The following is a 24,188-nucleotide window of genomic DNA, read 5'->3' as shown; positions in this document are numbered from 1 at the left end:
ATGAAATTAAATCAATATTAATTGATGATCATATTGATTGATTAGGGATTTTGATTAAAGTGTTAATGATTAGCCACAACAATCAAAGCCTAAAAAAATAGAATGAACACAATAATTGAAAATCCGAATATTGATTTTGGGATTGTTTTGTCCTTTGATCAATCATTATATGCAAAGAAGAAGGAGAAGAATACCATCAAGTACTTTCTCTCCTCTGAAATATTGACAGAGAATATAAATCCCTTCCTTGATACCTATGATTTAATATTTGGATTAATGCCAGCACTCGAGAAGAGTTTCATCTCACGAGAGGAGTATGAAAGATCACTGGTAGCCAATTTTAAAAACTCCCTTCCATCAAAGAATAGTCAAGTTAGATTTGAGGAATTTATTCATCAATTTGCTTTTAGGAGTCTGAAGAGAGTATTATCAAAGATTCCACTCGAGTATATTGGTAATTCATATAAATCACTGATTGGGTGTGTTGATGAGAGGGAAAGAGAAGCTTGTGTTAAAGTATGTGGTGATTCCGAGTCCTTGTCGTACTTTCTCTTATCGACAACAACTTACTTGTTGAATGATCAACCTCTTTCTTATAATCCAACACAATATTTGCCAATAAGATTGTGGCTCAAGTTGAATAAGAAGATTATCTATCAGTGGAGAAGCTTAACTTTTACCATTCCGAATATTAAATCCTATTTCCTTGTGGATAATCAAGAGGAGGTCAAGAATGTTCATATTGATAATGTGAGGTGGAATGTTCATGTATCTATTGGAGAACAAGTGAATTGGGGATCTGATGAAGAGGAAACTATTTCAATTCCTGCAAGATTATGCGATTCTGTCACACTCAGAAAAGTTACAAGCTATCAATCATTAATCCAATTGAGATTCAACAAGAATGACCTCTGTAAAAAATTGGAACTTTTACTCAATCATGGAATTAGCCCATCAAATAATGCGTATGTGAAAGTTACACAAGACAATTTGAAAAATGTCTTGCAACAGTTTTTCCAAGACCACATTTCCAAGTTACAAGAAATTTGTAGTGCATTTACAAAGAGGTCATCAAGCTATGAATCTCCATTCGAAAGACCATGGATTATTCCAAAATGGATTCAAGTAAGAGGTGATTTACAAGTGTCTCAAAGTCAGTCTCTCATTAAGCATTACATTATTGATGTCCAAGATTTTGACATTTTGGAAACAGTTCGTGAGAAGCAAACGCTTTCCAATCTCAGAGGAAATGCTATTTTGAAGAATATTCAACACTTTTTATCAAACCCTGAGGAGTTAAGTTCAAGATATATTGGTTCTCTCGTTTATTGTAAAGAAGCAACCCTTCTCGATCAAGATGTGAGGGATAACAAGAGATTAACTCTAAAAGTTGAACCATACTCTGCCTCTGTAAAATTGCACAGAAACTTATGGGAAAGAACAAAGGGTCTCTTTTCAGAATTTAATCCAAAGGAAGTTCTGGAGAATAATTCTACTCAGCTCAATGTTTTCACATTATATCATATCCATCCAAAGTTATTTTCCAATTATAATTTGCTGTGGCCAAATACCATTGGAAGAATACGTCCACTCAAATTCCTCCTCAAGCCAGGAGACTTGATAGAATTCAAGGGTAGATTATTGGATACAAATCAAATTTTAGCATATGACATTAGACTCAATTCACCATATCTTTTCATAAGCACTCCAGCAGAGCTTGTAAATATCATTTTATATAAGGGATCACTGCTTTCCCTCTCTTTGTATTTAACATACAAATTGTACAAGGAATATATGGAATACTTGAACGAAAGTCCTGATCGATCAATGCCACTCTCTCAATTCTTGGCAACGAGACTTACAATTGAAATTTTTAAATTGCAAATAGGATTGGCTCTGTATTATTTATTTATTAATTGGCCTTCTCTTGTACTCAAATGTATTAGTGATAGATTCAGTAAGAAAGTTCCAGGAATGGACAAGCAAATTGGTAAGGTGGTAGAAAACATTTCAGCCCTCATCTTGTTTGTCTACTTGATTGAAGCCAAGTTATCCAATAATACGTCTTTCCTTCATCGAAAGGGAGCCGAGCTCATTAATGGATATTTGATTTGGATTGCTCGCCGGTACCTCCTCTTCTTTGGTTACAGATCTGCCTATCAATCACTTCCATCTCTCTATTCTATTGGTAAACGAGTAGTTGGATATGCTAGACAAAAGTTTTATCAGGCCCGTTGGTTCGTAATTGACACATTCTTTAACAAACCACAACATTAAAATTTATCAAAAGCTTCAAGCTTATACACAAACTTCTTTAGAACAATTGTGAAAAGTTGCATTTTCTTCTTTCAACATCAATTTTACAATCTCTCGATAACTCATACGTTGGAAATCTTAATTGAAAAAACCTCAAAGCTTCTTTGAATAACGGTCCAGAGAGAACAATCACAGTACCTACTACTACGACCACCACTACTAATAATAATAATAACAACATGGGAGAATGCTGTCTTATTTTATTATTTATGAAAATCATAATTGTTAGAAATGCTCACAAGATTCGATTGGAGGAAGACTGATTTCGTCAAGATGAAGAATTTATCAAAGCCATTTGTAATTCAATATTTAAGAGTTTCGGATTGAAGAAGGAGACAATATCCAAAGCCATTAAAGTAGTTGGAACAATTGATAAACTCTGGTGGTGATATCAGAATGTTTAAACAGAAAATTGATAGCATGTTTCAAATCATTTTGGCTACAATGCCAAGAGCAGCTCAACAACATGCTTTTCACATGGCAAAATTACTAGTTACTCATTCGAGACATGAACTAGTAGAGTATTGGAATAGGGAGGTTATTTCACAAGAATTGTGGGATAGCATTTGTACTTCCAACTTATTCCAATGTAAGTTTGGTTTGGTTGAGTTTCAAGATGTTGCAGTGGCGAAATTCTTTACACGCTATTCCAGAGCTATTTCAGCTTGGATTCTAGAGGAAAAGAGTTTGAGAAGGAATTCAGGTGGATGGTTTTTTAATAAGAAACAACAAGTTACAGAGATTGAAACCGAATCTCACGATAAACAACCTTAATTATTTCTTTGTTTGGCCAAACATTCAGCAAACATGTGATAATCCATAAAAGGAGTGGCACTAACAGAGGTTTGAAGTAGTGATCTTGTTTCATCTTTTGCATTGTATTGACCATCACTTCTTTTCCCTTCATTTGTTTGGGGAACTTTGATAATTCTACCATACTTGTCTCTCATATCGAGAGTTAAGAAACCACCTGTATACATGGCAGTCTTGGACATGAAATTGACTAACCATCCTGGAATTGTAATACCATATAGTGGTTCAGGAAAGGTATGTGGTTTAGAATAATATTCATCAAAGAATTGAGCTTCAGATTTTCCATCCAATGAAAAGTCGTAATGTCTTGCCAAGGCATTCTTTACCTTTCGAATAATTTTCCAGAACCAAGACAATTCCTTCTCCTCCTTCTTGTGAAGTTGATCCTCTACCAAGAACGGAATTCCATACCATCTAGTTTTGTAGGAAAAGTTAGTACTGTGACAAAAAGCAATAATATGTAAATTAAGCAAATCACTCAAAAATCTGGTATAAACAAACAACCGTTTGGCTATTCTTTGAGGGAGATAGTATACCTCCATTGTTTCACCAGGTAATACATCCTCTCTAATACTGCTTCTGAGTCTTCCCAAGGAGAGGAAAGTGTAAGCATCAGAAAATTGAAAGTTTAGTCTGGTTTCGTTCCATTGCTTAAGAGAAATTATATGAGTTCTCAAACCGTCTGTTGGTATCAAGTAAATATCATATCTTTGGTCAAGTATATTTTCAGCGTCCTTAATTCTGAGCTTGGAAAAGAATCTATGGAATTTTGGCACGTTCAATGACTTGTCCAACTTGTGAATATTTTCCTCAATTGACTGTTCCTCATTATATTGTTCTTGCTTTTTTAAAAATTCCAAAAGGACAAGAGCCTCTGCTTGTTTCTCTCTAAATTGTTGAATAACACAATTCGAAACTATAGAGCCAACACCAGTTTTGTCATGGACATTTGAAACATCAATGGATCCAACAAAGCTGTCAAATCTATATCCAAAAGAATCTCCCAAAATATACTTGTTAATGAGATGTTTGTAATTCTCAATCTTTTTTCTATACGGTTGATCCATAGGTATTTCATTAGTAATTGGTATTCTCACAGGAAACAAGATTGAGTTTGAAATGCAATCAAAACAAATTCCATTGGTTTCAAATAGCGAGGTTGATGGGCTCAATGGACCAAGATGATCCTTCTCGAATAGGTCTCTGTTGGAAGCATCCCCAACCAAGTTTGAAAGAGGAACTTTTACCTTTTCATTGAGTAATCTTACTTGTTGCGTGTCAAAGTTGTAAGAAAGTTGGAGAACTCCCAAATTTGAAGCATATGGACCAGATTGATGAATATATACCTCGTGTTCACTATCAATTTGAAGCTTTTCCAAATAAATATTATGGGAATGAGAGGAAATGTGAATATCTACAGCAACTTTTGGCATACCCTCCTTGTAAGTTGACTTGTGTTTCTTTACAATCATTTCAGCAATTTGTTTATCCTCTGGCTCTCCCTCATGAGATAACACTACAATCACTTGACATTTTGGAGCTCCATTTCTTCCTAATTTCAAATCCATAGCCATTTCATAAATTTGATTCGAATATTCCTCAGCATTCACTTCCTTCTTGGATTCATTGAATCCAGTATAATGGAAACATGGTTGACGACCTGTAATGGAAACCATAGCACTAGCTGGGGACATAGTTCCAATGATACCTACTGTCAAATCTTGTCCATTATCAGATTTGAATGTTTTAGTGGCATAGGGTGTTAAAAACACACCATTATTTCCTGGACTATTAAGATTAGTTGGTTTCTGATAATGTTTCTCCCATATTTTTCCACACTGCTCACGATAGATATTATTTTCACCTTGAGTAATTAAATTGGACGAAATGATTGGAAGTGAGAAGGAATAATTCTGATTATTCATTCTATCAATAATTGACAATAAACCATCCTGAAATAAATCAAACTCATGATTACCTGCCATTCCAAACCATTACAAAAATTCACACTTATTAGAAACTAACCTAATACTATTGCATCATATTCAGCAATCCTAAAAAAGTCCAATTCTGGAGGAGCAACCTGTGGCAACACTCCAGAAATTGAAATCGTATGAAACAATGTTCCAATATGTGAATCACCAGCATCTAACCCCAATTGACCATCAAATCCAAACCCATTCAACTACTACTTACCCAATAATAAATTATTCTTAAACTTGCTTTTCAATTTCCTTATCAATGTCAATAATCGAGCATAATGTCCGATCACTTGATTTCCTCCATTCATCACACTCCGATCATTGAGTGAGGAATCAGGACCAGAGCCTTCGAAATGTGAGTGCATATCATCAGTGTGCATTAATAGAAAGGAAATTTCATTCTGATTATTAATATTAATATATTTAATATTATTATTATTATTATTATTAATATTACTAAATTTAATATTGTCGTTGTCGTTGGTATTGATTATCGGATTGGAGGCGTTGATAATTTGGCAACAATAGTGAATTGTGATGAAAAGTAGGAATATGAAACTCTTCATTGTTTTTGGTCTTTTTTTTACTTCCGATCGGAAAATTATCCGAAATGCAAATGAGAATATTTAGCCTGAATATTAAAATATTATTAAGATGGAACAGTATTTATATTACCAATATTGACCTTACATCTTTTTTCAATATTAATTTTTTCTTATAATTTCCTTATATATGTTAATGTAAGAAATGTTTACAATGTTTTTTATTGTAAAGTTACTAGTCGTGTAATGTTACAAAATCATAATCTTTAATGGAAGCATCAACAAGACCTTCAATGCTCAAGTCCATATCCATCAACATTTTCAATAGAATTGCATTAAATCCAGACATGCAAGCAACATTATCTGTTGTCACTGTGATTGGAATATTATCGACATCTCCTCTTAGATTCCAATAAATTATTCCAGGGGCTTCATAACCATGTTCAGCGAACATGTCCACAATTTCTTGATGGCTTGTCGTATCAGCACTACTTTCATTGAATTGCATATCTGAAAAGACAACAACCTTCTTAATCATTTGATCCTTTGGTAGATTATTTTTCAATGCCATTTCCAATATTAATTTAAAAGTGGATATATAATTGGTGGACATTCCCCAATCGGCCTTGCATAGATTATCAAACCTCTCTTTAACACCTTCAATTCCAGATAAATCGACAAAGGATGGGTTTTCAGAGAAGGTAATAATCTTATTTCTAAATATTCCAGTATTAATTTCAGACATTAATAGACCTAATGCTACACAGACGTTTAAAGGTGTGCCATTCATACTTCCACTCACATCACAAACAGGAATACAGTTGAATATTCCATTGTCTGATTTCTCTTTTACATTCTTTACAATTTCTCTCCATTGTAGCTCAATAGTATCACTCACTTCTTTTGAGTGTGAGGCATATAACTGTTCAATCAGTTGGTGAGGGAATAGAACAGCTCCATTAATCTTCTTTTCTCCTTTTTTAACACTTTCCAAAAAAGATACAAATCTTTCATTGTCTTTTAAGGAAAATAATTTCTTCTTCTTATTCATACAAACAGAAGGTACCCTTTCGTATGGAATATTGGACCACTCTTTTGATGACATGAATGTTTCAATAGTAACAGTTGCCTTTCTCAAATCTCTCAACAGCTTTTGATACTTGATATTTGCCAAATATCTGTAAACTTGTTGGTCTGTGTATTTCTTATCTCCCTTTCCTTCTTTTCTAATTGTAAGTTGAATACCATCAGGTTGATCGAATGGGAAAAGTTTCTGAGCTATTTGTTTACCAATACCCAACTGTCTATCAGTTGATAGATTAATAGTGGGAGCCCATTTAGCGCATAATGTTAGAGATTTTACTTCTCCCTTAGAAAGGTTTTCACGATCCTTCAATAATTGGTCCACATACAAATCAACAACTATATCCTTAGCCTTCTCATAAACCAATTTCAACTTCTTACTTTCCTCCTTTGTAAGAACCAATTTTTCAGTATTTCTTACTTCTTGGTTCCACAACTCGTTTGGTGAGAATGACTGCTTGACCTGATTGGCAATATCTTTCTCTCTTATTCTTCTATCTTCTTCTGTTTTAATTGGTCTATATGAACGCCTCTTTTGGAAAATGGCTTTCTCATAGAGTGATTTTTCTGATGGCAACCGTTTCAATAATACATTTTTTTCCTTAGCCCAATTAGGACGTTCGTCTCGCTCATGACCACCATATCGAATGTAGAGCAATACGTTTTGTAAATCTTTCCAATAACCAGATGTTGGAACATTTTTGAGATTTTCAAGGAATGTTTGAGGATGATTTAATGCAAGCCATCTTTGAGTTTCGTAAAAGATTTCATTTTCACCCTTTCCATTTCTAATATCTCTAATGAAGAAGATTACTTTAAGAGTTTTCAATGGTTGTTCTCTCCAACTTGCATCCAACAATTTGTGAATTTTTTGTTGAGAAATTCCCTCCACTGTGAAATAAAAGAAATCAACAAGATTTGATCCTGATGAGCTGAAGGTTGTAGCTCCATTCTCAGTCACAGTCCTATTGTTTGGATCTGTTTTTGGATCCACATATCCATATTCATCACTATCCAAATCATAAAACTTGGCAAATGTCCTATCATGCTCAGATACATCGTGTCGTTTAACTTTCACAAAGAGATTGTCCATCAAATTGGAGAAGGCATCTGTCTTGGTTGTGTCATTATTTTGCATGACCAATATATTAGTTGAGAATGTTCTATTGATGTTGGCAGTATTAGTTGAGCCAATATCATTAACATTGATTGACTGTTTCAACAAGGGGTTACCATGTGTGATCGTGGAGCTGATGGAACGAACATTTGGGGACAAATTGTAGGATTCTGATTGGAGAGATATTTTCTGTGATATGTTTGGACGGGTAAGTGTAATCTTGTTGGCATGTGTTTTGATCTTATTTCTCACATGAGAAGAACGAAGTAGATTTCGCTTCATTTTTTTTATTCTGATTGTTGTGGAACTTTTACAATAAAATTGATTGGGTTTACCAATCAACAATACCATTAATTCACAACTAATCAGTCGATTTATTGGGAGACCTTAGGTTTCAAAGTAAGTGTTGAAGTTACCTTGTAATTCTTTCGTTTAAGTGAGTGATATCTTCCCTCAGCAAATATTTGCAAATTAGAGTGATAGTCATAGTCTAACCAGTTAGCACTTTGCCCAAGAGGAGTAATAAATAAATCACCATCAGCATCACTCATAGAAGTTATTTGTCTGAAAGCAACACCATGTGAAGAATCTAAATTGGTCTCAGTAACACGAGAAAAGTTGATTGTGTCTGTTCCACCAGGAACATAGTGACGTTTGTCGCATGCACAAGAGAATGCATATGAGTGGAAAACTGGATGGAAATATGTAGTTGAGTGAATACCAACACCCCAAGAAGGAATCTCTGTACTCTTGGAGAGTACCTTCAAATCAGCAATAGACTGTTTGAATGCAGATACTGCATATGACATACAAGTCTTTGGAAGATTTGGAGAGCATCGTCCTGTTTTGTTGAGAGCATTCTTAATGTAAATAATATTTGAATTTTCAACACCCAAATCAGCATAAGACATATTCCAAAGTTTGGTGTGGAACATTTCGAAAAGACTTGCTTGTTTAGATCCAAGAATAAGATAGCCGTCCCACTTTTCCAAATCTTTTCTGATAACTTCTTCTTGGAATGTTAAACTAGTATTTTTCAACTTGGAGATAAATGGCTTCAAATCAAAGAAGAGTTTAGAATAGGTATCTAATTGAATGTCGACCATATTTGTAATATTGAAGGTCTTGTTTGAACTTAATAAATCCTCGATTCTTTCCAGTCTGTACTTTGTACCTACATCAGCACCAAGATAATATGGATATCCTGGTGGTTCAATTCTTGCATTGGCAGCAACAACAAACTTTCTCTCTGGGTTGCATACATATGGCATCTTTTCATATGGAACATAACCTTCATAATCAAAGGTACCATTTCCAGAAACTGGGAACAATCCAGTATGTCCATACTTTCTGATTGGAACCATTCCAGCAACGAGTGAGCAAATATTTTCAGCATCAGTATAAATATAATTCATAGGAGGAGAAACCAAATGTCTCATATTTTCATGGAATTGAGGCCAATTATTTTGGTACATGATTCCAATAACAGCATTCAAACTGGTATCATTATCCTTAATACCAGTCCAGCTCAAAGCAACAACTTCTTGAATATCTTCCCATCCCAAAAGAGTATTAACAACAGGTCCATAAATGCTATCCTTAACGTGAATGGTAACACTTTGAGTATTATCAAAGTGAATTTCCTCTTGATGTGTTACATAGTCATGTTCTGTTCCATTGACAACATAGGTTGAGTCACTAATTTGATCCAATACAAATAAATCCTGAACGTCAGATCCTGATGAAGTAATAGCCCATGAACTATTCTTGTTTCTTCCGATAACAATACCAGGAATGAGTGGATAGGTAGCACCAATGGTATCTAAACCACTTTCTTCTGAAACCAAGTGGAACATAATGAACGGAAGTGGAGCAGTTAATTTCATGTGTGGATCGTTGGCCAATATTGGTTTTCCATTCTTTGTTTTTGATCCATGGACTGCCCAAGCATTGGAAGCAAAGTATGATTCGTGTGATTTCTTATTGAAGAATGATTCAATTGAATTATAGACGGCCGGATGATTTTTCTTAATCTTTCTCAATTTTCTAGTGAATCCTTCTTGTACGATTGGATCTTCTGGGTCTTCAGGAACAATATCACCATCTCCATCATTGTTATTATCATTGTCACTTTGTTCATTCTTTGGCATAAAGGCTCCAAAGTTGTTGGTAAATCTTTCTTCAAGAGCATCAATCTCCTCTTGAGTAGCTTGAATGTTCAAATCAGTCTTTTTGAATTGTTCAGGCCAACTTCTTGGATAGGTTGGATAAAATTCCATAGTATGAGCAAGAGTATTGTTCTTTCTTAAAGAATTAAATCTTACTTTTTCCATAAAAATGTTTGTAGAAATATCCAAAGCAGCTAATTTCCAAAATACGAGAGCATCAACAACCTCAAACTTGTGAATTGTCTTCTTGTTAAATATTAACCAATATTCTGGTGGCATTTTAGGATTAGTTTTCAAATAGGAATTTACACCATCAAAGAAAGCAGTAAGAGTTAAATTAGCACGATAATCCAAATCTTGAAGATGATTTTTGGAATTTCTCAAAAGGCCTAGAGTTCTGCTCCACTTATCCAATTCAAGAGCATCTTCACCAATCAGAGCAGACAATGTACCACGACCCATTCTTCTCATAATTTCCATTTGGAATAGTCTCTCCTTTGCTGTGACTACACCTTGTGCAAAGAATAACTCATAGTCAGTCTTGGCGTGAATGTGAAAAACACCACTTGTCTTTTCCTTTTCTATCACAGTTTCATGTTGAATTGGTGTATAATATTCTACTCCTGAAAGCGAAGGTGTTGTTTTAGAAATTCCGTAAAGAAGGATGACGAAAAGGGCTAAATAAATTAATGTGAAAATTGTAAGTAAACAGAGTGAAATGACTACACTTGTGTTTTGGAATTTCATAATCAACTTGTCTCTGGCCAAGTTATCCGAATATTTCAACTTTAAATCCTCATCTGATTCAGCAACTTCTGAGTGATGCTGTTTGTACCATTCATTAAGTTTAAAAGCAACAATGGCAGCACAAATCAAAATAATAACTTCAAAGAAGGAAACAACAATAAACTCTGCAGAATTACAAACAAAAAGCAAGTGATTATGTCTAACAAACAAGACATATGAAATTATAATGGTCAAAATTGAAATAGCGGCAAGTATAATAGCAGCAAAATAGATAAAACATTTAGTGTGATACCAACGAATCTTCTTCTTTTTCTTCTTTGGATCTGTATTTTCCTCCTTATTTTCTTCTTCTTCCTTTTCTTGTTGTGCTTTATGAAGAAGTTGATTTATAGAAACTGGTGTTAGCCAAGAGTTATGGTCAGTAGATGGTATCAGAGAACTCTTCTGTTCAGAATTATCTATTGTAGATGATGAATCAACAACCTCCACAATCTCGGGTGATGAGGCCATTCTGTCAGATGATGTTATTGTTGTTGGTCTGATAAATTTAATAAGAAGCCTTGTTGTTGTTGCTTCCTTTTCTCACCTCGTGATGATGAAATTTTGTGGAAGATTGAAAATTTGTTAATTTTTTTGTTTTAAAAAATTTCGTCACCCAAAACAAGAGCCATGATGCAAAAACGGCACGTTATCCATATTAGTGTGGTTGTTATCACAGTAAAAACAATACCTGTTGCTCATTGTTAATTGGGGAGGCGATTGACTTGAGGTAGAAGATGATAATATCAACAAATTTCATCACCTTTGTACATTAATACATAGTTGGAAAGTTTTCATCGTCCAACGTCTATTTTTTTAAAATATCAAAGCAAAAAAAATGAGCGCAAACTCAAACTCTATTTCTGCTCAACCCACAAAAACACCAACAACGGGCAGTGCTACTATGAATAGCAAGAACAAAGGAGGATCATCTCTGCTACATCAGGTTTTTGAAGCAAATCATCATCAGCATGCTAATCATGCAAATAATACGACTCATCAAAATCCTCAGTCTTCAGCAACTTCCGAAGCTAATTTGTTGGTATTTACGAATCCTCTACAATCATCATCATCTACTTATGAAGAGGTTGTTAATCCATACTCTACACCAGTGGAAGAATCATCAGCAACTCACTATGATGAAACAACAATTAATACATCAACCCGATCGAATATTAAAGGTGTTGCTCTTTCAAAGGATTCTTCCGAGAGTAGTTCTCCAACCATTCATAATTTAAATCATCATGCAAATAATCAATCACATTTTACTATGGCTACTACACCTGCATCATTTAGGAGCAAGCCAAATTTAAATGTTGATATTCCAAATTCTAATTACAATAATTTACAAAAGGAAGCAGTGACATCATCGGCTGCTAAATTCAGTTTTGGAGGATCGAAAACTGGTGAACAACATGGATCAATCATTCTTAAACGAAATCAGAGTAAACCTTCAACCCCTATACAAGTAGAATTGGATGAATTGCAACCATATGATGAAACAATTTCTGTGGATGCAACTGTGGATGATGAAGGATTGTTACATATCCCACCAACTTTGCAACTTTCTGGAAAGGAGGAAGTATCTATTGATGGAATTGTTTTGCCAACCATTCCTGGTTATTTATTAAGGCCATCAGATTCAATGGAATCTATTTCATCTCTTGTTTTGGATCCAACTATGCAGCCAAGTATTTTGGAGGATGAATATATGCGCAAGTTGGCTGAAAAAGAACTCACAAATGGAGGAAATTCTGCAATAGGTGCTCTGTTCAATTCAGCTCACAATCTTGCAAGACAAATTGAAAAGAAAACAGGTGTCTCATTGAAAGAACGAATGCCAATGATATTCTCATCGAAAAACTTGGAAGAAAAACCATCTTTCATTAAGAGAGCTACAAAAAAGCTGGCATCTGTTCTGGAAACACCAAGAGTATTACTTCCGTCTCAAACCAGAACTTTGCGTGCCTACAATTTCAAAAAGCTCAGAAACACTCTTAGGTATCAGAGAAAATTACTCAAGGCAAAGGAAAAGCAAATGCAATCAGGAGGTGATGAGGAGGAATTGATAGATGGAGCTGATGTATCTGTGGAAACTGAATCTAGTTGCAGTGGAGAGGATGGTAATGATACAGCAATGCTGAGGATTCCCTCCATAGAGGAGGAGCCTGTGTCTAAACCAAAGACTAAATTACAAAAAGTTATTGGCTCATTCAAATACTTTTTCACAGGACAATCAGAAAAGAATCAATCAAGAGTTTTATATAAGGATTTATCGACAGACGATAGAAAGAAGGTACACTCATTGCTTATTGGTATGTTTTCTGTTTGGATAATTTTTTGACAAGTTTCAAGATCTGGCGTACGCTCTCTCAATATATGGATTGAGTTCTTACAAAGTGGAATACCACCTTACTTTAATTTCGTCGTATTACGGTATAGATGCATACTTTTCTGTAAATACTAATGGAATTTGGATTGGATTAGGACATAGACCAAAAGAATCGAATGACAATATGTTTACTTATTTTATCAAATTAGAAGGACAAACTGTAAATATGGATAAATTGGCAAAGCTTGATAAAGTTGCCAGTGATATTTCTCATGGACATTTCACAATTGATGAAGCTCAAGCTGAGATCAATAAGATCATTCAAGAACCAGTTATTTATTCCCATCCAATGATTAATTTATTCTTCCACTTTTTAACACCTGGATTGTTTGTATTATTATGGAAGGGAACTTTACCTGAGGTGTTTACTTGTCTTCTCATTGGATTAATTATTGGTGTTGTTAACTTTTTCTTCTCGAGAATGCCAATATTCTCGACGATTATTCCAGCTGTTGCTAGTTTGATTGGTGGATTGGTTGGTATTTTCATGAAATGGGTCTTGTTCGACAAGTATTATATTTCAGTTTCATTGATTACGTAAGTTTTAGCATTATCGATTAATATTCTTACAATTTAACTAGTTTGTGCACATCGTATCAGTTCTTACCCGGGTCAATCATTACAGTGGCCTTATCTGAAATTTCGATAGGTGCCTCTCTAGCAGGAGTAATAAGACTTACCAATGCTTTCAGTATTATTTTGAAATTAGGATTTGGCCTCATATTTACAGCAGGTATTGTTAATCAAATTCCACTACTATCAGAAAGTGAGGATAAGGATATAGAAAGATTAGCAATTCCTATTTGGTTGAGAATTATTGTTGTATTGTCATTGAGTTTAGCAACAATGATTTCAAGAAAAGTTCCTTCTGATCCAAAGGTTATTGTTGCTGTTTTAGGAACTAGTTTAACTGCTCACCTGTTGAATTTTTCTCTTTCATTCCTTAAAATTGAAATTTCTACAGTACTTGCAGCTGTTGCAGTTGGTTTAATGGCAAATATTTTTACTATTTTTACTCACTGTCCCCCTGTTTTAGTTGCTGGGGTTGCTGTGTTAATGCTTAGTCCAGGTAGTATGTCATATAGAGGTATGGCCTCTTTGATTTATACCAATAATACTCAGGCTGGAATGAATTTCTTCTTGGATGTGTTCTTGGTTGGTGTGGCCATTTTTATTGGTCTCACTATTGCTAACCATGTCATTCCAATCAGACAAAAGATCAACATGTAAAATTACTGAATATATATTTTGTGTGAGTTATCAGTTTATAATAAATTTATAAACATTGCTGTCTGAATGTATCAGCCTCTATCTCCCTTAAATGAGGTTCTATCACTTGGAAAATTTCCTCCTCAAATGGATCAAGAGATTTATCCCATTCCATTGAATACCAATCAGTATCTTCGAACGGTTCTTCCTTTGGAAGGGTTGCAATAAATGTTCGAATGTTGAGCTTTGATGCCTTATGCCAAATAATCTTTTTAAGGGCATCCATTAATAGTTGGTCTTGTATATCAGAATTTGGGGATAGCTCTCTAAATTTTTCCAAACACTTCCCTAATAGAACTGGAAAGCAATGAAAATCAACGGCTGAAAGTACAATATCCTCACATAACAAATCCACACTAGGTTTTGATTTTAGGAAGGATACAAGAAAGTTCAAATCTCTCTTCTCTGAATAGTACAACGAACATAAATACTTGAACCATGGTGAACCATATTCAATTGCAGGATTAAGCATGCTTTGGAATATTTCAGGTATGTTGTATTCTTTTGAATTCTCATTTGGTGGCTGAGAAACTCTATTTGAAAACCTGTAAAGCCATAGACTGCATTGACTATGTAAAAGTACAATATCACCCTTCATTCCTCCAAAACATGATCTAATAAATAGGGATCTACACAAATCTTCTTCAAATTCTGAAAATTGAGCAGATTTGCTTCCAAACAAGGCATTCATTTCATCTTGTGAAATAAACATTTCACAATTTGACAAATCCTCTCTATAATTTACCTTGGCAATATCATAAACAATTTGTAAACATGCATCAATAAATATCTTTGGTATAATTGCTGTGGAAAAGTTATTATCCAATTGTGGTGTAGTTGCTTCCTTACTTCCATAATTAATCATTAACCAAGTAATCAAATGAGCACACGGATGCATTAGACAATCTTCCACAATGATAATCTGTATCCTTCTCAGAAATTCCAAGAATGAATATTTGTAAATCATGAGGGATGCTATTCTGACGCACGATTCTGCTCTCCCCAAACGAGTATTCTTCTGGAGCAGTGATTTAAGGAAAGAAAGGGATAATTTTGGTATTATCTTCTTCTCACTATTATTGGATAAATTATTCGAAACACAAACAGAGTGTGTCTTCTTATTTTGGATTGGCACAGTTACATGATGATAAATTGAATTATCACCACATTCAATCAGAGTATCCAATTTAAATGTCAACTTTCTATCACTCGATCTAATATTCACAGTTGAGCTGTTATTTCCAATGACTTGAAAAACTGGTACTAGTGGACCACCATCAGTACTCTTAAAATTAGATTCCACATCCCTTATTTCCAAAACATTCCTCCTCTTTTCAAACCAATCCTTAGAAGGAGCCTCCACAAGATATGAATTAAAAGTTGACTTTTCCAACTTGACTGATTTTTTAAAATAGTTTGTAATGGTTTTCTGTTTTACAATCTTTGCCTTGCTGGTATCCAATTTAATACTCTGAATGGTCTTATTTTCAATATGAATTGTAAATTTACATCTCTCATCATTCTCATCCATAATTTCAATGATTTGATTTGTTCTCATCGGAGGAGAAGGTGAAACAATTTCTTCTTCATCATCATCGCTACTATCAATCAGATCAACCACAACATTATCAAAGGCAGGGGATTGAGAAGTAATGGATTTATTCTTCTTCTTATTGGGTGTTGTCGATTGATTTGCCGAGAACAAGGTTGATTGTTTTCGTTTCTTCATTTTTTTGTTCAAATATTTTTTTTAACGTTCGAATGTTTGCTAGAACTGGATTTTGGCGCCACTATCCATTAGAATGGTTTTGCAAGCACAAATAGTCAACTAAACCATTTGAAAGTACTTTAACTTTGATAAAACAACTAAAAAACTTTACTACACAGTACGGTCTTACAAACAGGTGGAGCAAATCTTTGCTTGTTATCAGGCAATTATCACCCCACCAATTAAAAACAACGCCAGCTTAATTTTATCAAGGAGCGCAGTAGTGCTAACGAAATCTTATTAAAAAAATGAGAGCTTATCTGTTGTTGGTTGCCTTGTTGGCTTGTTTGATGATTGGTGTTGTTTGTGGAGCTGAGGAAAAGGCTTCACTCACTGTTGCCCCTGCTGCTTTTTCTGAAGAAGAAATGGCCCGTCAACTTATTGGTAAATTGAGAGGAAATGTTAGAGGTGCCGGAGCTACTTGTAGATTTGTTAATACTGATTTGCTTACCAAGACTTTTATTTGTGATGTTTCATATGAGAAGAAATTGGTTCTCAAGAAGATCAAAGTTTCTGGAACTGTTACTATGGTCGCTTATTTGACTAGACAAAAGGTTCAACTTAAGGTTGAAACTGGAGGTAAAACTCTCTTTGATAAGGAGTTTGATATGGGACTTGTTAATCTTGATCCAATTTGTTTGGATTTCTTGTTAGATATTGGTTTCTGTGTTCAAGTTAGAAACATTAGATTTGATATTAAGGGTGAAGGATGTGCTGCCTTTGATATTGAAGGATATTTCAATGCCTTTGGTTTTAGAGAAACTGTCCTCAAACAACCTTTGGGTTACAATGTTAATAAGTGTTAAACTTTATTCTTGTATAATATGTAATTAAATATTTTTTTTTGAAATTTAATCCAATTCATACTTGTAAACACTGTTGCCTTCTGTAATGTATAAAAATCCTCTCTTGTAGGTTATTCCAGTAATTTCACTAATATTCTCAAGGATAATTTCCTTCTTTAAAACTCCAGCCTCACTCAGTACAAGAATTCTTCCTTCAGTAGAAACTTGTTTGAATTCGTACATTGCTACATAGATATTTCCTTCATCATCAACACATATTCCAGTTGGTCCAAATCCTCCACTCAATTGTTGAAAAACAGAGCAATAGAATGCTCCATTAATATGGGTAAATCTCAAGATACGATTTTTCATTGTCTCTGCCACATAAATTACATCTTCTGAATGAGGTGAAAATGCAAGGCCACTAGGATATGCCAAACATTCATAAGCAAGTGATTTCAAAATCTTTCCATCCGTACTAAGACAATAAACCGATCCCTTTGGATTCTCAATAGATGTTTCACCTAATGGTCCACTATCTGAAAAATACATCATTCCTTTAGAATCTACAATTACATTATTTGGTCCAATAAATGGCTTTCCTCTAAAATCACCTCTTATTATTTGAACTTGATTATTATTCTCGGGATTTACTTTTAAAATTGCCTGATTTGCTGAATCAGCAACAAGAATACTTCCATCAACATAGTTAAAAGCAACTCCCGTTGGTGAGCCTTTTGTATTTGTCAAATGAATTGTCTGATCCGATTCTCCTCCTTGCGGCACTAAATAAACATCTCCAGTATTTATTGAAGAGAAACATAAACCTCCTTGAGTATCAAAAATTGGTGAGCTGATGACAGCACCCTTAATTTCAATTATTTTTTCCATTGTATTGTGGCGCCAAAATTGATAAAAATTGTAGTTTTAAATTGGCGCCATATCCTAATTAAAAAAATGTCATATTGAGTTTTTAAATGTTGCTGACAAGATCGTAAACCTACAACTCAAGAGTCAATATTTTAGAATTCCCAACTCACGTTCTGCTGTTGACGTTGTTAAGCACACAAAAAAATGAGTAAAAAGTTCGAAGAGGAATGGGTCGATGTTAAAGACGATGATGGTGATTGGGATGATGATGGAGTCATTGATGATGATTATGATGAAGATAAATTTCAAAGGGAGTATGAACAATACATGAAATCCCTGTCTAAACCATCATCATCGGCTCAAAGTAGTACTACCACTGCCACAAAAACAACAACACCATCAACAAGTAATACAACACCAACACAATCGGCAACAACAACTACTGCTGTATCAGCAACAGATGCATCATCGGGTAGGTTTTAATAATTGATCAAATTATTTATTTTGTATTAATTGTTAAATAATATTGATCATTAATATTCAAATAACTAACAGAAAAGAGCCATCCAAGCAACAAGCATCACCACAAGAGAAATGTTGCTCACCTTAAGGATCATCATCAATCACCACCATCTACAACTTCACCAATTAAGCCTAGTGCAACATCTTCAAAACCTGCCACAACAACCATTACTGAAAACACTCCAACAACAGGATCTTCAACAACAAGTGTCACTAATGCTCCTCCTGTACAACATGTTACTACCACAACAACTACAGCAACTCCAACAAACAGTACTGCTAACACTAATCAACGACCAGTATCAGGAAAGAGTGAAACCAAACCAGTATCTCAACCAGCACAACAAGGTCAATCGGAAACATTTCAAAATGATAGAAAGTACGAAAGAAGAAATATCAAGCAACATAAGCCACAAAACGAGAGAAAGAAACACAGAACAGAACAGGAAACTATTGAATTTATCAAAATCTTGTTGTCCAAACTCTTATCCAGTTATGACAAGGTTTATGCTTCCACCAGACTCACTCCAGAAATTTATGAAAATACTAGACACAAGTTGTTAAAGAACTTTTCATTCTTTAAGAATTCTGAAAATATGCAAAGTTTGTGGGTTGACATCTTGATAGAGAAGGTTTTGTATCGAGGCATTGCTGGAACTATTGCAAGTTTATTCTATGAGCAACTCGAAGAGAATGTATCTAGACTTCCCCAAGATGTGATCGTCTCAATCAAGAAGAAGATTGCTACCAAGTGTCAGCAATTATTTAAGGAAGAATTCATTGTTCAAAATAAGGAAAAGGAATTAGAAGAAGAGTTTAAATCTTTCCAGAAGAAATCCAACACATTGAAACTTGTTGCCAAGTTGATTTCTTATCATGTTTTAGATAGAAAGATTGCATTTTTAATTATTTCTTCTTTATTACAAAATCCTACAGAGCTGAATCTCAAACTTGTCTGTGAATTCCTTTTAGAAGTTGGCTGCAGTATTGACTCACCAAATACTAAAACACTCATGGATGGAATTATGACTCAGATTCAAAACCTCTCTAAGAGTGACAGTACACCAAAGCTCATCAAATTGGATTTACTCAAAGTTTTGGATAGCAGAGAAAGAAACAAATTTGCTAACATTGATGAACAATTCATGTTTATCCAACACGAACTCAAGGTTATTCAACTTGAAAACGAATTGGCAGAATTGACTGAAAACCCAACCCAACAAACTCAACATTAAAAAACCAGTTTGAAACCCCTTATTGGCATACTTTGAAGAATTATTTCCTACTATCGTATTTGAATTGAGCAGTAAGATGTGAAATAAGTATTGGATGATTATACACTCTAGCATTTCAAGAACATATTGATTGCTTCTGAGATTTATTTTCGATTCCCACAAAATTATCCAATCTGAACATCAATTTGAAAAAATAAGAACAAACTGATATTTTGGATTGTTGAACAATTTCAGATTTATAAGATATTGATTCAAGATTTTTGGAATTTCTTGTGATCAAGTCTAAATTTGAATTGAAAGCTTTTATTGATAGACTAATAATATATTTATTAAAATTACAAAATACTGAAAGTTTGTTGATGGTTGTTGGTTGTAACAATACGAACAAACCTTTTCACCGTAGCGTAACGTTCGTTATTTTGAATACGACACCAATCCTCAACAGTTAAACGACAGTTAGTAAAATAAATGATAACTTCTCCAAAATTCTTATGTAGCAACAACATCTCACAAACACCTCTCACAACTTGGAAATGAGAGTCACTATTAAACTCAGGGTATTTGGTTGTTGGATAGCCAGTTACAAGATAATTTTTGGCTGGTATTAAGACGTCACAGTCCCAATTATGCTTAGAACCATGATGAGGGATATGGAATAAATATACACTTTCAATCCCTTTCGCAGCCAATACTTTCAGTATTGTTGAATATTGTTGGTCTCCAGCAAAAACCAATTTCTTTCCCCTCCAGTTTATGATGTTGATTATGGAGCGATCGTTTGTATTGTTACCAGGTGGCAAATAGCTTGTAACTGTTAGGTCATTGTAATGATAAGCAATTGTTTTTGAAATATCTTGAACTGTTGCTATGTTGAAAGAATCTTGTTTTCTAGCATCTGTGAACAGCAAGTGGGGAGTTCGTTTGGCTTTTTCTATAAACTTGTCTACTGCAGCAGAATGATCACTATCGGCATGTGTAACAATTAAATAAGAATGATTGGACTTTGAGAAGTTGAATTGTTTTGGAATGTTGGTGAAGTATTTTGAATATCCAGTATCAATTCCTAAAGTTAAGTTCTTGTATCTAACAACAACACAATCTCCTTTTCCTTGAAAAGGTAAACAAATGGCTGGAGCTATATCGAATGTAGTGTCATCATCTTCATCTTCTTCATCCTCATCATAATCTTCATCATCTTCATCACTAATGTAATATTCTATTAATTTCACAGAAACTTCTGGAAAATCACAATCCTCCAGCAATGTACCACCACTCACATAAGAGTAGATTGTTAATGATGAATCCTCAGGCTCAACCTCACTATTACAACTATCACAACAACCACCCCCAACATCATATTCAAAGGCCATATCATAACCCATTTCTCTTTCACCTTCTTCATAATAATCTTGTAAATAAGCAACAAGACCAATAGATTTTCTACATCTTGGACAAATGGAACTGACAGTAATTTCTTCAATATCTTTAAAATTAGTTTCGTAGATCTCTCCACATGAATCACTTTCATAATCTTCGTAGTAATCATAGTCTTGTGATCTGTTGGAGTTGTCAGAGTATGAATCATAGTCACCACAATCAGTGTCCTCTACGCTCGAAGAGAATGTAATCTGGTGCATTTTTTTTATTTTTAAAAATAGAACGATTTTGCCCTTCAAACCTGTGCAAAATCGTTCCAACATTCGATTGGCTATTTTCATTGTAAAGTGTTTCTTCCAATTCCTTCATAATTTTAACCACTAGCAAAATATTTATTCGAAAGGAATTATTGAAAGGACCAGTTTTGAAAGCTTTCATTTCTGGGAATTTCTTAGAAGAATCCACTTTTATTTTACCAAGTGGCCAACTCAAACTTACGAACTGGATTTAACTCCAAATCCATGAAACAATTGAAAAAATTCTTTCACAATGAAGAACTTGACAAGTGCAACGATAGTTTGAGAAAAGATTTGACAAATTTGGCAGATTTTCTCATCTTACCAGAGCTTAAACTTGAATTATTGAAACTCTCCATTTCTGAATTTCCATCTCCCAGCAACAAGAAAATTCATCTCGTGTCCAAAGTTTCTGAAATTTGCACACCACTCTCTCAAATTCTCCTTGACTTGGAAATTGAAGATATAATTCCAGTAATGAAATCATTTCACAAATTTATGTCGGACAATAGCAAATCTCATAACTTTTTTGAGGCATGTACCATTCTCTACAAAGAAGGACATGGTGAGGAAGTGAAAAAACTGGTTTCTCTGATATATAATGATGGTACATTAGATGCAATGATTTTCTATTTATTGGAAATGAGTTTGGATGTCATTAATGAGGAAAAGAAGAAATTCCTGACCGATAATATTAAGGATAATTTGTGGAGGAAACGACTTCTAAGTTCATCTGGTCCAAATAGATCTAATTGTGAATAAATAGTACTTCAAAATTGAAAGAGGAACTTTAAACTTTATTTCTAAAATTAAAATATTAAAAAAAAATGAGTATAGTCAACCATGTGATGGAGGATGAATTGAAGGAAGAATACGAAGGAGAATCAATTATTATTAAATTGGATCATCACTTTGGATCAGCAAAATTAACAAACTTTTACCGAACCATTTCCAAAAACAATAGTAAATTATTAAATTACCATCAATTTCATCAATTATTTAGAGGGAAGGAATTGAATACATTCAAACCTCCACAATTACTCTACAGAGCCAGCAGGGATGGATTTTCTTTAAAGAGTTTTCATAAATATTGTGATGATCATTTCAAAGTTGTGATTATTGTAAAATCAAAAGCTGGAGATTTATTTGGAGGATATACTACTAAGAATTTGAGACTTGACGGAGATAGAAATGTTAATGATGATGAGTTATTCACGTTCAGATTTGAGAATGACAAGTTTTATGCGTTCAGATTACAACCAGTCTATAGAGATCATGCACTCTACAGATATGAAGAGTCTGATGCTCCTTACTTGTTTGCATTTGGATATTGCTTTTGGGTGTGTCCTAATGCCAATTGTCAAATTTCATCTGGTTCACACCAAACTGAATGCTATATTCTAGAGGAATGTAAATTACCCAATTCGAATACACGATACTTTGGTAATACTAACTTTTTAGTAGAAGATTTGGAAGTTCACAAAATTACATACTAGAGATTTAACTAGAGATTTATTCCAATTTAGGATTAGCATCATGTAAAGATTGTTTATTGGAAAGGTTTCAAATTAATTATTGCAAATTCTTCCAAGATTGATAGTATAAATGAATCTTTTCAATGAAATTCAAGTGTTTAGGTTCCCAACCCAACACTTCAATTGCCTTTCTTGGATTAATCATGACAGTATTCTCAAAAATAACTAAACCTGCATTATCTTGTGGGACTGGCTCGATAAGAAGTGAGTCTGCTTCATTCTCAGTGGTTGGTTTCCATCCTGTTTGCTTTGCAATCTCAATTCTAACACGATCATAGGTTGGGTAATCATTTGGATTTGCAATATTGAATAATTGACCAGAAACTAACTTTCTTCCTACTTGTACAACTTTCGAATAAGCTTCTCCCAAGTCATCAACATGAACCCAACTCCATCTCTTCTTTGGTGATCCAGCAATTGATAGTTTACCATCTTGAGTAATCTTTGGATTGAAATAATCAGTGAAAATTCCACCACCACTCTTTCCATAAACGAAACCAGGACGAATCACACAAGTATCCAAATAATTAAACTCTCCATTCACCAATTCAAATTCGAAATTTTTTCTCTTCTCAGTCCATGAATGAGTTGGCTCTGGTCTCACATTCTCATCCAAAAATGTTTCACTTGAAGCATTTCCATAGGTCATTATTCCACTTGTAAATACGAATAACAATCTTCCAAGTTTCTTCTTCAATCTCTCAGCAGAATGGTCTTTCAACAATTGAACAAACTTGTCAGTTTCTTCAGTCAACCCAATACAATCTATAATAACACTTGTCTTTTCCAAAATTTTACCAAACTTTTCTTCAGTAAACAAAGTTTCGGCTTTGGAAATGATCAGTGGTGTAATCTCACTTTGCCACAATAACTTTTCATGTTTTTCTGATCTAATGACTCCATGAACTGAGAATCCATTTCTTTGCAATGCTTGTGAAACACCCAATCCAATATAACCATTGGCTCCAAGAACAAGAACAGTTGACATTTTTTTTTGATTTGTTGTAATTGATCAAACAGACTATTGTGAAAACTTGATTTTATACTGTGATGAGATATTCAGAATTGGAATGGTGGAATAAAAAATCTTGTGAAAAGTGCTTCCGAACTGTGAGAATATGGGAAATTCCATGCAAGTGGATAAAATTATTGAGGACTATGTGGTGTTTACGCATTCTTCCGTTGTTTCTCTAAGCTCAAATTTCAATAGTTTGATCAAGCTTTATTGTAATACTTGTTGGAATTAATTAATGTATCAATTTTACAAAAAAATTCATCTGAAAACGATCTGTAAAGATCGAACATTTAAAATTGGTAACCAATCTAAACAAG

General features: G+C 34.1%; 12 protein-coding genes across 12 annotated transcripts; 5 read left to right on the top strand and 7 right to left on the bottom strand.

Annotated features, from left to right (window-relative positions):
- Positions 1-102: 102 nt before the first annotated feature.
- NAEGRDRAFT_52635 (uncharacterized protein) lies at positions 103-2,277 on the top strand (the record flags this gene model as incomplete). Its single annotated transcript, XM_002671839.1, has 1 exon — positions 103-2,277. One exon carries the CDS (start codon positions 103-105, stop codon positions 2,275-2,277), a length of 2,175 nt encoding a protein of 724 aa, XP_002671885.1.
- An 809-nt stretch (positions 2,278-3,086) lies between these two features.
- Positions 3,087-5,054, bottom strand: NAEGRDRAFT_52634 (uncharacterized protein; the record flags this gene model as incomplete). Its single annotated transcript, XM_002671775.1, has 1 exon — positions 3,087-5,054. One exon carries the CDS (start codon positions 5,052-5,054, stop codon positions 3,087-3,089), a length of 1,968 nt encoding a protein of 655 aa, XP_002671821.1.
- Positions 5,055-5,888: 834 nt separating this feature from the next.
- On the bottom strand, positions 5,889-7,874 carry NAEGRDRAFT_73090 (uncharacterized protein; the record flags this gene model as incomplete). The annotated part of the gene is made up of 1 exon (XM_002671774.1): positions 5,889-7,874. One exon carries the CDS (start codon positions 7,872-7,874, stop codon positions 5,889-5,891), a length of 1,986 nt encoding a protein of 661 aa, XP_002671820.1.
- A 353-nt stretch (positions 7,875-8,227) lies between these two features.
- NAEGRDRAFT_73089 (uncharacterized protein) lies at positions 8,228-11,278 on the bottom strand (the record flags this gene model as incomplete). The annotated part of the gene is made up of 1 exon (XM_002671773.1): positions 8,228-11,278. One exon carries the CDS (start codon positions 11,276-11,278, stop codon positions 8,228-8,230), a length of 3,051 nt encoding a protein of 1,016 aa, XP_002671819.1.
- Positions 11,279-11,645: 367 nt separating this feature from the next.
- Positions 11,646-13,151, top strand: NAEGRDRAFT_52632 (uncharacterized protein; the record flags this gene model as incomplete). The annotated part of the gene is made up of 1 exon (XM_002671838.1): positions 11,646-13,151. One exon carries the CDS (start codon positions 11,646-11,648, stop codon positions 13,149-13,151), a length of 1,506 nt encoding a protein of 501 aa, XP_002671884.1.
- Positions 13,152-14,475: 1,324 nt separating this feature from the next.
- NAEGRDRAFT_52631 (uncharacterized protein) lies at positions 14,476-16,197 on the bottom strand (the record flags this gene model as incomplete). Its single annotated transcript, XM_002671772.1, has 1 exon — positions 14,476-16,197. One exon carries the CDS (start codon positions 16,195-16,197, stop codon positions 14,476-14,478), a length of 1,722 nt encoding a protein of 573 aa, XP_002671818.1.
- A 287-nt stretch (positions 16,198-16,484) lies between these two features.
- Positions 16,485-17,042, top strand: NAEGRDRAFT_73086 (uncharacterized protein; the record flags this gene model as incomplete). Its single annotated transcript, XM_002671837.1, has 1 exon — positions 16,485-17,042. The coding sequence occupies one exon, from the start codon at positions 16,485-16,487 to the stop codon at positions 17,040-17,042; it is 558 nt and encodes a 185-aa protein (XP_002671883.1).
- Positions 17,043-17,087: 45 nt separating this feature from the next.
- Positions 17,088-17,912, bottom strand: NAEGRDRAFT_73085 (uncharacterized protein; the record flags this gene model as incomplete). Its single annotated transcript, XM_002671771.1, has 1 exon — positions 17,088-17,912. The coding sequence occupies one exon, from the start codon at positions 17,910-17,912 to the stop codon at positions 17,088-17,090; it is 825 nt and encodes a 274-aa protein (XP_002671817.1).
- Positions 17,913-18,095: 183 nt separating this feature from the next.
- On the top strand, positions 18,096-19,648 carry NAEGRDRAFT_73084 (uncharacterized protein; the record flags this gene model as incomplete). The annotated part of the gene is made up of 2 exons (XM_002671836.1): positions 18,096-18,363; positions 18,447-19,648. 2 exons carry the CDS (start codon positions 18,096-18,098, stop codon positions 19,646-19,648), a joined length of 1,470 nt encoding a protein of 489 aa, XP_002671882.1.
- A 301-nt stretch (positions 19,649-19,949) lies between these two features.
- NAEGRDRAFT_81403 (uncharacterized protein) lies at positions 19,950-21,285 on the bottom strand (the record flags this gene model as incomplete). The annotated part of the gene is made up of 1 exon (XM_002671770.1): positions 19,950-21,285. One exon carries the CDS (start codon positions 21,283-21,285, stop codon positions 19,984-19,986), a length of 1,302 nt encoding a protein of 433 aa, XP_002671816.1. The 3' UTR covers positions 19,950-19,983.
- Positions 21,286-22,148: 863 nt separating this feature from the next.
- Positions 22,149-22,817, top strand: NAEGRDRAFT_73082 (uncharacterized protein; the record flags this gene model as incomplete). Its single annotated transcript, XM_002671835.1, has 1 exon — positions 22,149-22,817. The coding sequence occupies one exon, from the start codon at positions 22,149-22,151 to the stop codon at positions 22,815-22,817; it is 669 nt and encodes a 222-aa protein (XP_002671881.1).
- Positions 22,811-23,848, bottom strand: NAEGRDRAFT_82767 (uncharacterized protein). The gene has a single exon (XM_002671769.1). The coding sequence runs from the start codon at positions 23,842-23,844 to the stop codon at positions 22,894-22,896; it is 951 nt and encodes a 316-aa protein (XP_002671815.1). The 5' UTR covers positions 23,845-23,848; the 3' UTR covers positions 22,811-22,893.
- Between the last annotated feature and the right edge of the window lie 340 nt (positions 23,849-24,188).

Source organism: Naegleria gruberi (genome assembly GCF_000004985.1).
Source record: "Naegleria gruberi genomic scaffold NAEGRscaffold_58, whole genome shotgun sequence".
NCBI lineage: Eukaryota > Heterolobosea > Eutetramitea > Acrasida > Naegleriidae > Naegleria > Naegleria gruberi.
Note: the sequence above shows the minus strand (reverse complement) of the source record. Positions and strands in the feature narration are given on the sequence as shown.

Excerpts from the sequence above, each read along its gene's own strand:
- NAEGRDRAFT_82767 (XM_002671769.1), bottom strand. The coding sequence starts at position 23,844 with ATGTCAACTGTTCTTGTTCTTGGAGCCAATGGTTATATTGGATTGGGT.